A 15,344-nucleotide genomic window follows, 5' to 3' on the forward strand; every position below is an offset into this window, starting at 1 on the left:
GAAATAAAAGTAAACATCAGTTCCTATCATATGCATGAACATTTTAATGAATTTAGACAGGCGAATATTAAAAAAATATATTTGCATTAGCAAAATGAACACAGAATTCTGCTTTTATTATAACACAACATTAAAAAACCTTTTCTTTCAAGCGAAAGATATAATCGAAAATTGTATATCATTTTATAATAATTACTTTATGCAAAAGTAAGTTCATTCGTTTAATTTGTTATGTAATACTATTCACGACCAAAACAAAATTAATGTATAAATATACAAAATATACTATTAAAACTTGCTAGATCTGATACCTTTCCAATCATTCATTGATAACACGGTGCAACACTGTTATAGAAAAAAATGTCTTCATCAGAAATAAATTTAAAAATCATTGAACATCTTCGACTTGATTGTTCTCTTGCCATTTGAAATTCTTTATCAGACTTCCGTAAGCCATGCTCAGCCTGAATCCACTCACGAAGGGACTGTTTAATAACCAAACAGTAGAGGTGCATAGAGCGAACCCAACGAGGCTACAATTTGTTATCATAATCTTTGGAAGTAACGTCGGGCAGAGCCGAAAAGAAAACATTGTAAATGCGACTGAAATGCTCGCGAGGGTAATTATCGATAATTAAACAGTCAGTGTTTCCGTAGCTGGTAGATAAAACGCAAAGATAATCGCGCGGGAATCAAATGTTTATCTTCGCTACCGGCGTCTTTTAGTCTCGCTCGGTTGGTGTCCCGTACAGAACAAAATTTATAATCCAGGCAGATGGAAAAAGATAGTCAGACGATGATAGTTTAACAATTAAACAATTTATCGAATATAATATTCGACTACATTACTCAATTGAATTTAACTAGAATTTTTTTAATTCATTTCTACATGTTGATGATCTTTCGAATTTTTGGGAAAAGATTTTATATTATTTATATATATCACTGGTTAATTAACAGTAAGATAAGATAGTAGAAGCATAAGTGGAAAACAGAAAATAGAAATTAGAAACATGATTTTTTTAAGTAAATTCTTAGGAACATCATTTTAATTCATTTTTTGGTTAGACTTTAAATGTTAAAATCCATTTACAGTCAGATAGAGTATTCTTTCTTATCGACACTCTTATTGGTCATTATTTATACTGAAATCATGAAAATCTGTAAAATTATCAGGAAAGTAAACAGACTCGCGTGCATTAAAGTTTATCCTATTCTTATAGCTTGAATTGGTGTCATAATTTCTGTTAGTTATTTACTTATTTACGCAAGTTCCTACATTCACGACTTCTCGTCATCTGTTTGAAATGTCCTGTATCAAAATTTGCATGCTCATCGAAATTCCTATTGATTAATAACATGCCCGGCAGAATCTAAGCAATTATAAATCGTATGAATAAGTAATGCAGTACATTTTCCGAACTTCAACATTTAATTCCAGTAACAGTCAGACACTCCTGTCCTTTCAATAATTCATACCCATGTTCTCCAATACCTTTCCCCAACTTAGCAACAAAAATGTCAAAAGGATATTTAAAGAAACTAGGGAACTCGATGGTACATTAATATTCCTATATAAACGAGACGAGAATACGATGACAACTACTTCACGAATATAACATTATGCACATAGTGAAATACGCTGCACTAAACACATAAAACATGAATTTCTCTGGAACTATTCTCCAACACTACTGTAACACAAAAGAGTAAGGACAATCATGATTTCCAACAAAATTTATTATTCATATAATGATAATAGAATATGAAGGCAAAGCCGAAACTTAAAAACATATACTATAAACCATACTATGCATTAATTAACCTCTTCCTCGAGAATATTCTTTCGTCTTCAACAATACTCCGACCAATGTTGCAGTATGCCCTGTTCAACCAATACTGACAGCCATTCGGCATCGGGTTTAGTCACAGGAATCGTTATCACCAAAGAAAATCCTCTTGGCAATGGAGGGTAGCTGATCAACGAACTCCATGCAAAAGGGGACAAACACAGCACACATTCCACCATTAATTACCTGCTCTCCGGTTGTATTGGTTGGAAGATCAGCCGAAAGAACGCTTGCCGCAGGCACACGGTCGAAAAAGTATGCACCTCGAATCGTTTTGCAATCACAATTCCCAGCCTCGCGTCATCCCCGTGTCTTCAGCGCCACCCCCGAGATTTTACACTGACTTTACGGCAATCGACTCTTTTGCAAACCGCATCGTCTGTGTTCGCCGACGAATCGATTTATTAATTTCAATATATTATCTAATATATGTTTTTCGCTGGTGAATTCTCTAAAATGCTAACTTGTCCGGCTACGAACACTATGTCAGACGCGAGTGAGAACGGTACCCGGCGCCAAATGATCAATGCGAAACGAAGATCACTCGAATTGGAGAGAAGAGTGTCGTGCTCGGTGGAAAATTGTCCATCTGCTGGTCGATTTTCACCTTTCGAAGTGAAAACCCACCGTACTGTGCGCCTTGGCCGATGACCAGGCCCGCAATGAACATATGATTCGCACGGAGGAACCGATGCCCCGAACACCAGCTGTATCATTGGCTATACATAGAAACCGTCGCGACGCGCAGACGCCGGCGTATTCCACCCTTTGGCTATAGTATGATAAACAATTTTGGATTTGCTTTTTGCATTGTTGTTAAGCGGAGAATGTCGGAGAAAAGGTTCTCACAGGGTTGATGAAAAAAGCACGAATGTACCGTTTTAGCATCAGGAACCTATTGGCTGGATCAAAATGAACCGTTTCAAATGTTTTCTTTTACAGTTGGTGAAATAGTTAAAATAGTCTTGTGAGAGATTGTCGATTGGATTCATGTATTTCATTAAGTTCATACAGTTTCAACGATGGAAGTCGTTCCGAATTTTACAATTAACTTTCAGACAGCTATTTATGTGGATTGTCTGTGTCATATAGATTACTATCGAAAATTGTTGATTACTTCCTCAAATCGGATTTTAATTTTCCTTAGATTTTGAAAACGCCAATTAGAGGTACGTATTTTTATAAAAAATAATATTTCTAAATATTCTTGCTATGATTAGAAAAAATGCCTAGATGAAGTATAATGATCGTATATAGTGGTTAGAAAAAATTCGTCTTCAAGGGCATTTCAAAGATCAATTCAAGATCATCGATGTTTTCTTAAGTGTCATCCTGTATCTTTGTTTCGATACTTTAATTCTTTATGTAAAGATGAATTGAAAAACCTAACATAATAAATTAAAGAAACATATGTAATAAATGTGCATATTGTAGATCTACATATATCCTATTTTCAGGCTGAACAATAAAAAGATAAGGATTAAAATATAACGATGAAAGATGTATTTTACTCAGTAAAGCATTTAAATTTCGAGACCAATTTAAACGGCAACTTAATTGTCTTTTGCTTGTAAACGTAGGTGCACAAGGAATTTTCACATTTGTGCATTTCTATGCAGTGGTAACTCGGGTGAATAGAATTCCTAGCGTTGTCTTCCGAATGACCTGTCTAATATTGTTTAAACGTCACGGGCCATGCAGCGTTGTCACACACGAAGGTGTCTCGAATTCCATTAAAGAATCGTTGAGCTGGCGATTAGTTCGATTCATGTCGGTGAAGATTAATTGTTTCGCCAAAAACGGACTAGAAATTTGCGTTGAATCGATCCGCGAGCTGATGGCCTTCAACCCTACGCTAATGCACCTACGACTAGTGTCAATGCACCTTTGTCAATGGAACATGGAACGATAGTCGTGCGGCGATATACTGCGTTCCTATAAACTTCTGATAGTTTTTACTTCAAGATCAGTTTCAACAACAATTATATATATACGTGACATTGTCCAGTTCAAATAAAATATTAATATTTCATATTTGAACTATTTTCTTCTTTCTAATATTTGAACTAATTTTCGAGTATTAATTCGAGCATAATAGATACCTTTCTTAATATGGAATTTTGTAAATTGATTTGACATGGATATATATAGTTGATTTGTTAAATACAGTAAACTTATAGGCGATCTGATCTGTGACAGTCCTGTGATAACAACGAAATCATATTTTCTAGAGACAATAATATTGAGTTACTGATCCCATTACGAAGGAAATAAGTCCTTCGATTAATTGATCCAACGTAGCAACCCTTAACCGCGTATAACCATAGCAATATGTAGCAGAGTGCGTGAGCGTTACGTAATCTATTACGTGATTCTATGAAATTATCATTGTATCGTAATAAACGCATGAAAAATTGTGTTACGTATTATATTATATTTATTATCATTATCCTTATTATTATATATAACGTTAGATACATTTTATTTTAATTGTAATACATTGTAATATACATTTATAGATACATATTCATTTTAGTATTCTTTCCCATGATAAGTAAAACTGAGAAGACTAACTGTTTTGAATTTACAATAATAGTATGATTCCAATGGATTTAATTCATTCAAAATAAATCAAATTCGCACTTCTCTTCTGGAAAGGAATAACACCGTGCATGCTAGTTATTTCTAATGAAGTTGTGAAACAGGTATCGATTCAAGGGTACACGAATGTAGAACTTAAAGAAATTAGGTCAACTTAGAAGATTCCTGGGACAGAAGTTGTCCAGGGTCGATAGCATTTATACCGGAGCGGAGAGCGAAAATAGGTCACCGGAGTTCATGGACCTCCTCTAAATTTTTGACCTCAATACAAAATTCTAAGTAAGATCAACAAAATCATTATAATCTATTGAACACTATTTTTTGTATTTTCATTTTGACCAATCTTTCTTTATATCATTATGGTTCATCCTTATAACAATATTTTCCATTAAACAGTATTAAAACATTGCAACAACATTTTATCCATAGTTATTTGATAGTCGACAGCTATTATAAAAGTAAATGAACTAACGTTTGTTCACAACGAAAAATAAGAAAATGGAAAAAGAATAAGAATAAATCTAAAGAACGTTTTTAATAAAAATATTCCAATAGCAACAGCGATTAGTCTCGTAAATCTATAAATTTCACAAAGTTGAACAATTTCAGTTAGAAGAATTATTCAAAAGGAAATTATTTTGTACGTAATATAGATTTAGAAAAGCCTATTAATAGGCTTTCGGTGTGTAAAGTGTCAAAAGTATTTAAAACTTCTAGCCTTGGAATCAAAGTAAATATTATTGTATGGGTATAACTTCAAATTTCAACGTCTTATAACCCGGACGTGTTATTTGACGTCTTAATGTTTACGTCACAAGCTTGCGATTACATGTCCTAATACTTTGTAATGTGAATCTATGAATTTAAATCCAAATATTTTACGACGCAGACTCGTAACATTAATGAGAACAGACTCCCTCTGTTTTGCAACTTGAGTCAATTCGCATTCAACGATAAAGTGCTGCTAAACCTTGTCAGGAACGAAGTATCCTGAATGGACGGATAAAAAAGCTTTGCGATTATACACAATTGATAACTTGTGCAAACTTAAAGTATCTTTAACACGTTGTAAAAAATTATATTTTTTTACAATAATTCTTCAGTTTATCTTGTATAACAAGGTTTCGTGTAAAAATCTTTTAACATTTTGCAAACGTGAATATTTTTTTAGAGTACTTTATTTTAGAAAAAACGATTCGGAAAAAATGAAGAACTATTGCAGAACCCTCATTAGTTACACTTATATATAATTCATATTTATTTATTCGTTGAAGGAACTCAACTGATTTTTTCCCTTTGTTAAGGCACACGTGGTATCACTTGTAAATATTACATCGTCGATATCGCTGCTCCAATTACAGAAAAAGATAAACGACGTGAATCATCAGACGCAGGATCGTTTTTCACGTTTTCACGGTCTACTTTCTAACAACGAATGTATTTTGACAAACGGATTTTCAGGCCAAAGTCGGTGGTTTTTCAATTATCACTACTAATCGTTGTGCACTAAACGCATAAATCTGATGCTACATAACATCGAAAGGACTATATGAATTCATTTAAAAACGCATTTTCTGGGAAAAAACGATAGAAGAAATATAATTGTTCAACGCATAGTTTACTCGAAATAATATTGCAATGAATACGTAAATATTATTACATATATATTATCAACGAATAATATTATAGGTAGAAATTTCATTTAAATTTAAAGTTGATAAGACAATAATGCACGTGATAAATCATGCTTTAATATAGTGGTTTGGAGTGAAGGAATACATTTAATGTCTTAAGCTATCTTTATAAAGAACAATAATTAGTGTCAAGGTTTAATTAAGTTTTCTTATTGTCAGAAAAACTGTGTAAAGATGTAAATAAAATTGTATAAATTGTTGAAAAAGTGATATATTAAAAGTATGCAAAAATGAAATCGCCCAACGTGGGGCTCGAACCCACGACCCTGAGATTAAGAGTCTCATGCTCTACCGACTGAGCTAGCCGGGCTGTTGAGAGTAGTACTACAAATCAAATATATTACGTACTTACAATCACTTGCTAATATTCGTGTTTTAAACTACAAAGTTATAATTATTTAATAATTTTATAGAATATAAAGATATTTATGAGTATATCACATGACCGGCAGTTCAAATAAAATTTTTATTTTCTTCAACTATGAGTAAACACTTTTTATCAGTAAAGTTTGTTCACTAAAAATGCAGAATCAAACATTTGTTCATATAATACTATTTGCAATTTAATATTTAAATATTATTTGTTTTTTTTCAATCCTAAATATTTTGTTAGTATCGTTAAAAAAATATGTTGATTACTTCTATGTATTTACACAGTATTTATCAAATTTTTAACAAAAAGTATAAATAGAAAATTTTGTTACGTATTTTCATTCCTCATAAGACGAACAATTTATGTTTTTAATATTTTTGTCTATCTTTATTAATTTTCAGGATGTTTTACAAAGTAGCTTTTTTTCCTATCTTCACCTATTAAACATGCATATGGATACGTATAATATAATTTAGATATTCTTTTATGCTTTATACGTACATTAAGTTTCAGTAATTGAATACGTTTCTACGAAATTCGAGAAATAAAAACTAAGCTTACCTTTATTTATGTTACTTTTCATTTTAATTTGTCTTCTACGACTAGAGCAAATCAGCGCTCCACGGTCGGCGGAAACAACCCTAAGTTCCCTATTTCACCACCGGCAACGTAACAGTTATGCTGTTTAAATTTGAATGTAGTACAGTGGCATGTTTGTATACAAAACATTTTTCGATTTCTACCTCTGTGTCTGTTTATTATTGTTCGATGAATATTTTGAGCGAAAACTAATGGATCACATTTTATTCAAATAAAGGGATAGAGATAACAGTTTTTGGTTTGTACTTTTTCATTTTTATTTTGTTGCTCGTTATGTAGGTATATACTTCCAATTTTGCAATGTACATCATTGTTAGATCTTCACGAAAAAAGTCATATTGTTATGGGAATAGATTATTCTTTATAAAAATATTTTAAAAGTGAAGTAATTGAAGTAACTTTAATATGTATCTGTTAAAAAAAAAGTAATAAAAACTTATCTAATAGTAATTACTATATTGCAAATACAAATGCATAAGCAAACTATGTTATTTTTATTATTATGTATTTATAGTAAAAATTACTAGTTTTGTCTTAAAAATTTTACTGATAACATAATCTCTTTCTCCTAATACTGTTATAAAAATTGACGTACCAATAGATTTATTCCCTTAAATAAATATGACTATTATTATTAAAAGTAGTGCAAATAAAATATATTTCATAATATAATTTGTGTTTTCTGAACTTATACTTTCTATATAGTACAGTTCATACAATTTTTCTTAAATTTAGATTTCATAAGATAAAAAGAGTTTATTAACAATACAACATTTGTACATTTCCAGCAAACGATTATCGAAATAATATGATATTCTTTTCTAGCTGTGTTTTGTTCTACAATTTATATTATACCATTAGAATCATAGTTTCTCAATAATTTCCTTTAAGAAGGAATGTACAAATATTAGATTCATTTTCCTAAATACGGTTTATACAATCCTGAGATATTTCTCTTTTTAAATTCAAGAAACAGGCTCCGTTTGCTGCATGATTTTCTCCCGTAAATAATACACACGCCAAACCATTTATTGCCATATGCTGCCACAGTTTATGCACCCATTTATTAACCATGCGAAATGTTTTCTCCATTTCATCATTTTTCAATTTGTCTTCTTCTATTCTAATATGGCATAGGGTAAAAGCGTGTTCCATTGCTATCTGAGAGGCTCGTTTCACGGCTTGCTTATCATTATCCGCGACTACAAATCGCACCTGCGAATAAATACAAAATAAATACAAAATTAAAAATAAACTATATTATTTAACAACTATCATACAATTTAGACTGCATACCTGATCATTTTTATCAAAATTTTCATCGTCCATGATATTAAGAGAAGAAGACAAATATTTAGAATACTCGTTCATAACATTCCCATTACCCACAACTGCAGCTGTTTTCTGATCTTTTGTCACGTGTTTGAAAAGTGAAGTGGCATATTTTCGAATTTCCTTTTTCCAAGACTGATCCTGAGTTTCAAGGTTTCCTGTTCCCATTTTCAATATTTCCATATCACATCGACCAAGTAACACCGCATCTCCATAATCCACGCTATTTGCTAATTTCAATTTTGTCAATTTCAATGAGGCCATTGAATCTTCGGTTGGACAATGTCCAGATGTACCTGTTTGTATACTTTCACCAAGGAATTCCTTGGTCAATGTTTGTAACTTTGTTTTTCTGTACCTACATTACATATAATAATTACCATTATTATAAATTTTTCTTCTTTTGAAAAATAGATTACAATATTCGACTCTAGAAGATTGTAACATAAAAAGGTGATAATTACCTATCACCGGTAATGTTAAAGATTACAGATGTGTCAATAATATATGGGTGCATCATCTTCAAGGTGTGAAGATCAAAGTTTAAACTTTGTCCTACAAGAATAGCATCTGCAGGAAGCACTTTCCGTAAAATTTGTTGAACATCAGATAATCTGGTTGTGACATCCGTCAACATGTCTTTCGTTATACCGCTGAACCGAGTGAGATAGTCGATAATAGTATTTTCTGGTTTAACCAGACTATCGTAAATAATCTATGATAAGATTTTTATAAAATCTGTATGTTGTTAATTGATGAGATGATGTTAATTTTAAACTTACGTTCATACTTTCATCAACAAGAGATATTCTTGTCAGTTCCAAATCTCCAGTTGTTGTTTTACACATTTCACAATCCAAACCAAACATTGGAGATTTCGGAGTGGCTTCCAAATATGTATCTTTTGTTAATATGTAATGTTCATACCTAAATATCAACAGAATTTATCAAATTTATGTAAAAATATTTTATTAGTAGTACTTACTGTTTCGCCAATTTTCCCTTTAAAGGTACTGGATAATTTTCTTCTATCATTTGACATAAAGATAAAAGTAATTGTGTCCTAGGAAATTTATCTGTATTAGGTAATTCAGATGTGTTTTTTAATGAATCAGAATTTGTCGATCCTAAGCAATTCATTGGGAAAACGGTTTTTAATAATTTTATTACATCTCCGGTACTTTGCAAAGCAGCTTCTAAAGATCCATATTCTGTAAAAAGTATAGAATCCCTTAACTTTTTAATCAAATATAACTACAATAATAAAATTATACTTATATGAATTTACGTTTAATTAATCTGTCGCTTTGTATCCCGGTTAGAGGAACTGTTGCCAAATCTTCTATTACCGATCCTCCATATGCTGAAGGTGTTACTACTTCTAAACGATGTTCTAATTTTGCTGTTATATGTGAAAATATGCTTTCATATGACATGAAGTGGTACAGAGAAAGTCCTTCGACAACAAGAACCACAGTATGCGTGACCTTTTTAAAAATATTTTGATTACATTTAATGTAACTTCAAATATTTTATTCAAACTAAGCCTTTATTACCTTATTGTATTTTTCAAGATGGCACCACCTCGTTGGCATGTATGGTGAGTGGTGTCCATGTAGGGAATATAGTAATAAATGTTGCACATCGCTTAAGAAAATAGGAATTCTGTTTTCACTTGAAATATTAATACTTAAACTAGCACTTTCACCAATTGTTTTTAAATGAAATCGAGGTATTGTTTTAAGTCTCTTTTTACGTTCTCTTAGTTCTTGCTTTAATTTTTCATATTCATCTCCACTTAATCTGTGATATAGAAAACATAATCTTAATTAGTAGTCTTTATTGGAAATCATTAAACATAAATTTCTACAAACCTAGGTTTTTTATTAGCAAGTGGATTAGATTTTTCATCGGTAGTTACTACTTCTATTTTCGTGGTACAATCTTCAAAATAAGTTTCTGTTACATCTTCGCTACAAGGTCGTTTACGTTTAGAGCTCTCTTCCATAGAAATTCCACTACTCTCTGAGTCATTGGACTTTTCTGCTTCTTTAGACTGAAATAATATATAACGTCAAAAATAACATGTAACAACAAAAATTCATTGTAAGTATCGTGTTTTAAAAACCATACTAACAGCCTTTTTAAGAGCAAGCAATTTTGCTTCTCTATCTTTATCATTTAATTTAGTAATTTCCAAAAGTGCAGCCATCTTCTTTTTCTTTTTTTCCATTCTTTGCAATTGCTTTGTTGTTAAATTCTTCATGATATATTTTTTTCTTGATTATTTTCTGAGAAATTGATGTATTGTACCTTGAAAAGAAAATCAAACTCACATACTTTTTATAATAGTAAAGTAACAATAAATGATAAATTGATAATATAGTGATGTGAATATAAGAAATGATTTATCAGATAGAAAAAAGATCATATAAAAGGAAATTGAATTCAAAGAATATATTTCAATATTATTTACAAAACATGGACAGATATATGTATATAAAGTAATGGTTAAAATAATAATCAAAATATATCATTGAATAAGATTACCTGAAAATTGTAATGTATGTAAAAACATTTGAGTAATGTATAATCTCAGACAAATGTCACACGTTTCTGAATATGAAAATACATATGAGATTCAGATGTAACCCTTCATAAACGTACACATTTGGTTACATAAAACTTCAAGGATAAAATTCTTGGATTTCATGTGACAAAAGTTTGTGAGGTAATCTCTCAATTTTTCTTCCCATTAATTGCTTACCTTGCATTGTTAAATACCAAAAATGTCATTTGATAAATGATGCAGCACATGTTTCATTTAAATAACATAAAATGTGTTCATTAAATTGTAAACATATTTCACTTTTTACATTAATGTATTTAACATTCAAATATGATGGGCAATTTAACTACATATATAATCATTTGTTTCAAATCTATTTGTAATTAATTACAAACACATTGTATCCCAGCATAAACAAAATTAAACTGAAGTTGTTACAGTGTGAGAGAAAAAATACTTTGAATGAAATATTTAGTATAAATATCGATATTATAATTACATTTTTTATTTGTTTGTTTTAAATTGATAATAAAAAATGGAATAATAGTACCCTTATTGATCATTAAAAGGTTATGATTCCTTAGTGACATCTATATCACAGTGATGGTATCCACCGAGGAAACAATACGGCACACGTTTAGTTGTTAAATAAATATGTTTAGTTAAAGAATAAATAAATATTTTCACTTAGAAAGTAAAAACATGTATAACATTAAACACTGGGTCGTTCGAAACACATGTTCATTACTATGTGACTTGTTGTTAGAGGTCAGCACGTGTTTACTGTAATCGAATCTCTGAGACATTAGGCTTTTATTAATAGATCGTTAATTAAAAGAGATTAGTTTAAATATTTTCTAAAAGAATTGATTAATTTTAGTGTAGTATTTCACTTTAATTCTTCATTCCAAAATGTCAGTTGTAATTTCAAAACTATTTTTTCTTCCACATTTATTTTTAATACCCTCCTTGGATCTCTTTATTATGTTATTTTCTTATTAGTTTTATTTATACACTGTAACAGTTTTACACATTTTGGTCAGAAATTGTGAAGTTAATTATTGTCTTAAATATTCATTCTTTGAATAAAACATGTATGTTTATCATTTAACTAAATAGAAAGGGATTATATGAATACCGAAGATACAAATTTGATAATCTAAGGAAAGAGATGATAACACGGACTACTTTTTTATTCTAGAGAAAATAAATAATTTTTAACAAAATTGTCGTACGAAACGATCATCAGTTGTGTCAGCCAGTGTTTATTTAACACTTTTTTTTTCTCTTCGTTACATTGCAAAATGTTACTTAAATAAGGTCCTCACCTCCATTTTCTGAGAGTTCTTATCCCCCAATAGTGACGAATATCGGGAGCTATGAGAGAACACATGTTGAATATTGTTAGATCTTCTATATGTATGTCCTATACTAAGTTTTTTACAATTTATATCTAAGTAGGTAGTTGTCTCTCATTTATAACGTGAAAAATTCAGTGAAGCCAATAGTTAATAAACAATTCCAAGAAATTGCGTTTACTTTCTACACGTTCATCCGCGACAACATATTCACATGCGAACACCTCAGGGATAAGTTCTGCGACGCGTCCACACATACTAATTTAACCAGAAGAGAAAGTGAGAATTATTTGCCATATTTCATTAATCACACTAAATATGAAAAACTGTTCCGAACGAACGTCCCCAATGCACCATTCTAGAATACATCAATAACAAAAAAGTACTCTCCAAACGCTAAAAACGGTCAAACGAATTTCATCTCCGCGGCCAGCAGTTCTCAACCGAGCTCGCGTATCTTATATCGCGCATCGATCTCCATAAAAAGCCTCTCTAACGCGCAGAGTGCAAAAACCTATCAGAAAGTAGTACAAAAAGAAAAAATGGCGTTGAACGGTGAACGTTCTTGCTCGAGTTAAAACTCCAAAGGTGAGAGAGTAATGATTTGGAGAGGATCGTTGATCGTTCCTTCGTTGACGCAACGAACGAATGACCGAACAAACGCGGAGGATAAAACTGAAGGCGAAGGAAGATCGCTGGGCAGAGGGATGTCGGGAAACCAGAAATAAAAAAGAAACATTGCAAAACTAGCGTACGAATGTTGATCGCTGGCCCCCCACACGTGACCCGCGGTTGGATCACGCATACACGTATCCTCCGGTCTCGCCCACAGACGCAAATGGAGGCGGCCGGCGTCGTCGCGGTGTTTAGAAAGTCCGACATCGGGAGCACGATGAGGTACACCTTGGTACCAGAAGACGGTACCCATCGGAAAGGTGTACCAGAAGGTTCACCAGTCCCGTCCGCGGTGGGGGTAACCTTAAGCTAGCGGTGTCAGACGGTGCCGAACGCTCACTGCTCGTCGATTCGCCGAGCGATCGACATCGAGTGTTCAGAGAGGATTTTTCGTCTCGGAGGCAGCTGTCGCGCGGAAGAAGAGGAGGAAAGGAAGAAGGTGAAGAAGAAGAAGAGGAGCCAATTTAGCTGTCGATCAGTGCTTGGAAAGGTACACCCAGGGAAGATGGAGAAGGAACAACCGGACTCGTTGGCCACGGTAGCCGTCGTCTCGGAGAAGATGGCACAGCCTCATAGCAATTACGCGCCCAGCGAGGTTTACTCTTCTGCCGAACCGCCGCCGGTGAGCATTGAGATATACTTCCCAGCGAGAAACTCCCGTTAGCGCGAACTACGGGAGATCTGTCTTTTTGTCGAGTTAAAGGGGCACGACTGTTTGGAGGTCTCTGGTTAGCGATCCCCTTTCTTTTACGTATCTCCGTGGATCAATGCTTCGGAGACACCGTGTGGCGATTGGGATGTTGAGATTTGATGAAGTTGTAGCATTTTGAAACATAGAAAATATTGTAATTTTCTGGAAGGATCGAATAAAGGAAAAGGTGACTTCTGTCCACAAAATTTCGATTGATAATAAGCTGTAAAGAAAACAGATTCTTTTTAAGGTGGATCTTTTTACTTGGGTTTCTTATAATATCATATTGTTGCAGTAAGTAAATGTTTATGCAGGCGTTAAGCTGTAAAAGAAGTTCGAAGAACATATCTGTTTCTGAAGATTTTAAATGGTCGTGCTTTTTTAATCAGTCGAATGAACCGTTCTGTTTTTATGCGTAAAATATTTAAATACTCCACGAAATCGTCGGAGTTCTCGTTAATTTCGTACGATTTGTATGTCGCAATTGGAAAATTTACTGGAATAGCGTTTCTTTGTCGTTCAATGATGGCGCGTTTAAACTAGACGAACGAGAATGCTCGCTCGTCCCCCATTTCGACAAATTCGTGCTCGTTTAGTGTATACGGTAATCGAGCTATATTCGCGGCGGATGTGAGCGAATGTTCGCGCAGTTTAAACCGAGCAGGGATGAATGCTTAATAGTTATTCCCACTCCAGTCCTTATATCGAGCCTTGCGATAAGAGCGACGCCTGCTCCGCTCCGTTTGTTTATAAAATCTAGCGGAAACTCTTGAACCATTTTGACACGTTCAGCAAATAATTTACTGAGGATACCCAGACAAATGATTGGATTTTAATTTTATCGAAGCGAGGAGATGAACGAGCATCCGTTCCTTTAATCCAGCAGATGTCTAAAAGATGAGCATTGGCTTCTTCCTTTCTAATGACCTATGTTTCATCTATTACCACTACCAAGAGATCCTTTGGGTTTAGAACGTTTCACATCAGGTTCGAACGTGGAAATTTACCTTTCAACTTTAAACAGCACCTTTAATTAAACCATCGGAGAATTAAAGGAATTTACAGTTTAAAATTGACTCGATATGGTTCACAAATTCAGGATACGGAATAAAACACCCGTTTTGCACGTTTTCGTTTTGAATGTGCAGAGTTATCTACACACGCAACAGCGTTTACGCTGTTGCAGGGACATAAAGAATACTCTGTCACGCATGTACCTCGAGGCTGATCGTTTGCTGTTAACCGATGCAGATAAAAACAATTATTGGAGTATTCTTGGCATGAACCGGGGATTATGTAACGCATATCTCGCGACTGTTGTTTTAATGATTGTACTTTAATTTTTACCTGGAACTTCGTAGTTGATTTATTGTTTTACTAATCGGCAACAATGATTCTTATGTATTGTTAAATGCTTAACGTTATACGGTGGATTAAAGTTATGAAGTTCTATGAACGATTAGAGTATTAAAACAAATATATAAATAATGTAAAAATGAGTTTCGAAGACAGCAGGTGTAATTAGTAAATTTATAAAAGATTTTCGATTTTTATAAGTAACAATTTTGAAATATACAATGAGTATGAGTAACGTGGACATT

At 32.7% G+C, this 15,344-nt stretch overlaps 3 protein-coding genes and 1 non-coding gene across 7 annotated transcripts in view; 1 reads left to right on the plus strand and 3 right to left on the minus strand.

The window, feature by feature from the left end:
- axed (BTB/POZ domain-containing protein axundead) overlaps positions 1-7,233 on the minus strand; it is a 41,006-nt gene extending 33,773 nt beyond the window's left edge. The window contains exon 1 of the mRNA XM_031990302.2: positions 7,080-7,233. Coding sequence (XP_031846162.2) covers positions 7,080-7,101 — 22 coding nt within the window. The 5' untranslated portion in view covers positions 7,102-7,233. The remainder of the gene's footprint in view (positions 1-7,079) is intronic.
- On the minus strand, positions 6,383-6,455 carry TRNAK-CUU (transfer RNA lysine (anticodon CUU)). The gene has a single exon. It is a non-coding gene; the product is annotated as a tRNA-Lys (tRNA).
- A 257-nt stretch (positions 7,234-7,490) lies between the features above and the next one.
- On the minus strand, positions 7,491-11,805 carry Rexo5 (RNA exonuclease 5). Of its 4 annotated transcripts, XM_031990291.2 has the most exons (11): positions 11,570-11,805; positions 11,001-11,217; positions 10,588-10,763; positions 10,325-10,506; positions 10,007-10,253; positions 9,739-9,937; positions 9,436-9,661; positions 9,233-9,377; positions 8,915-9,165; positions 8,415-8,808; positions 7,491-8,333 (listed from the first exon to the last, which is right to left on the minus strand). In XM_031990291.2, the coding sequence occupies exons 3-11, from the start codon at positions 10,714-10,716 to the stop codon at positions 8,040-8,042; spliced, it is 2,067 nt and encodes a 688-aa protein (XP_031846151.1). In that variant the 5' UTR covers positions 10,717-10,763; positions 11,001-11,217; positions 11,570-11,805; the 3' UTR covers positions 7,491-8,039. The 4 variants fall into 4 exon arrangements, with proteins under 4 accessions (XP_031846151.1, XP_031846149.1, XP_076221441.1 ...); XM_031990289.2 differs by lacking the exon at positions 11,001-11,217; XM_076365326.1 differs by lacking the exon at positions 11,001-11,217 and having other exon boundaries at positions 11,519-11,805.
- A 1,450-nt stretch (positions 11,806-13,255) lies between these two features.
- Positions 13,256-15,344, plus strand: part of LOC116432925 (uncharacterized) — a 41,151-nt gene continuing 39,062 nt past the window's right edge. The window contains exon 1 of the mRNA XM_031990436.2: positions 13,256-13,674. Within this exon, the coding sequence (XP_031846296.2) occupies positions 13,558-13,674 (117 nt within the window). The 5' untranslated portion in view covers positions 13,256-13,557. The remainder of the gene's footprint in view (positions 13,675-15,344) is intronic.

Source organism: Nomia melanderi, chromosome 3 (genome assembly GCF_051020985.1).
Source record: "Nomia melanderi isolate GNS246 chromosome 3, iyNomMela1, whole genome shotgun sequence".
NCBI classification, from domain to species: domain Eukaryota; kingdom Metazoa; phylum Arthropoda; class Insecta; order Hymenoptera; family Halictidae; genus Nomia; species Nomia melanderi.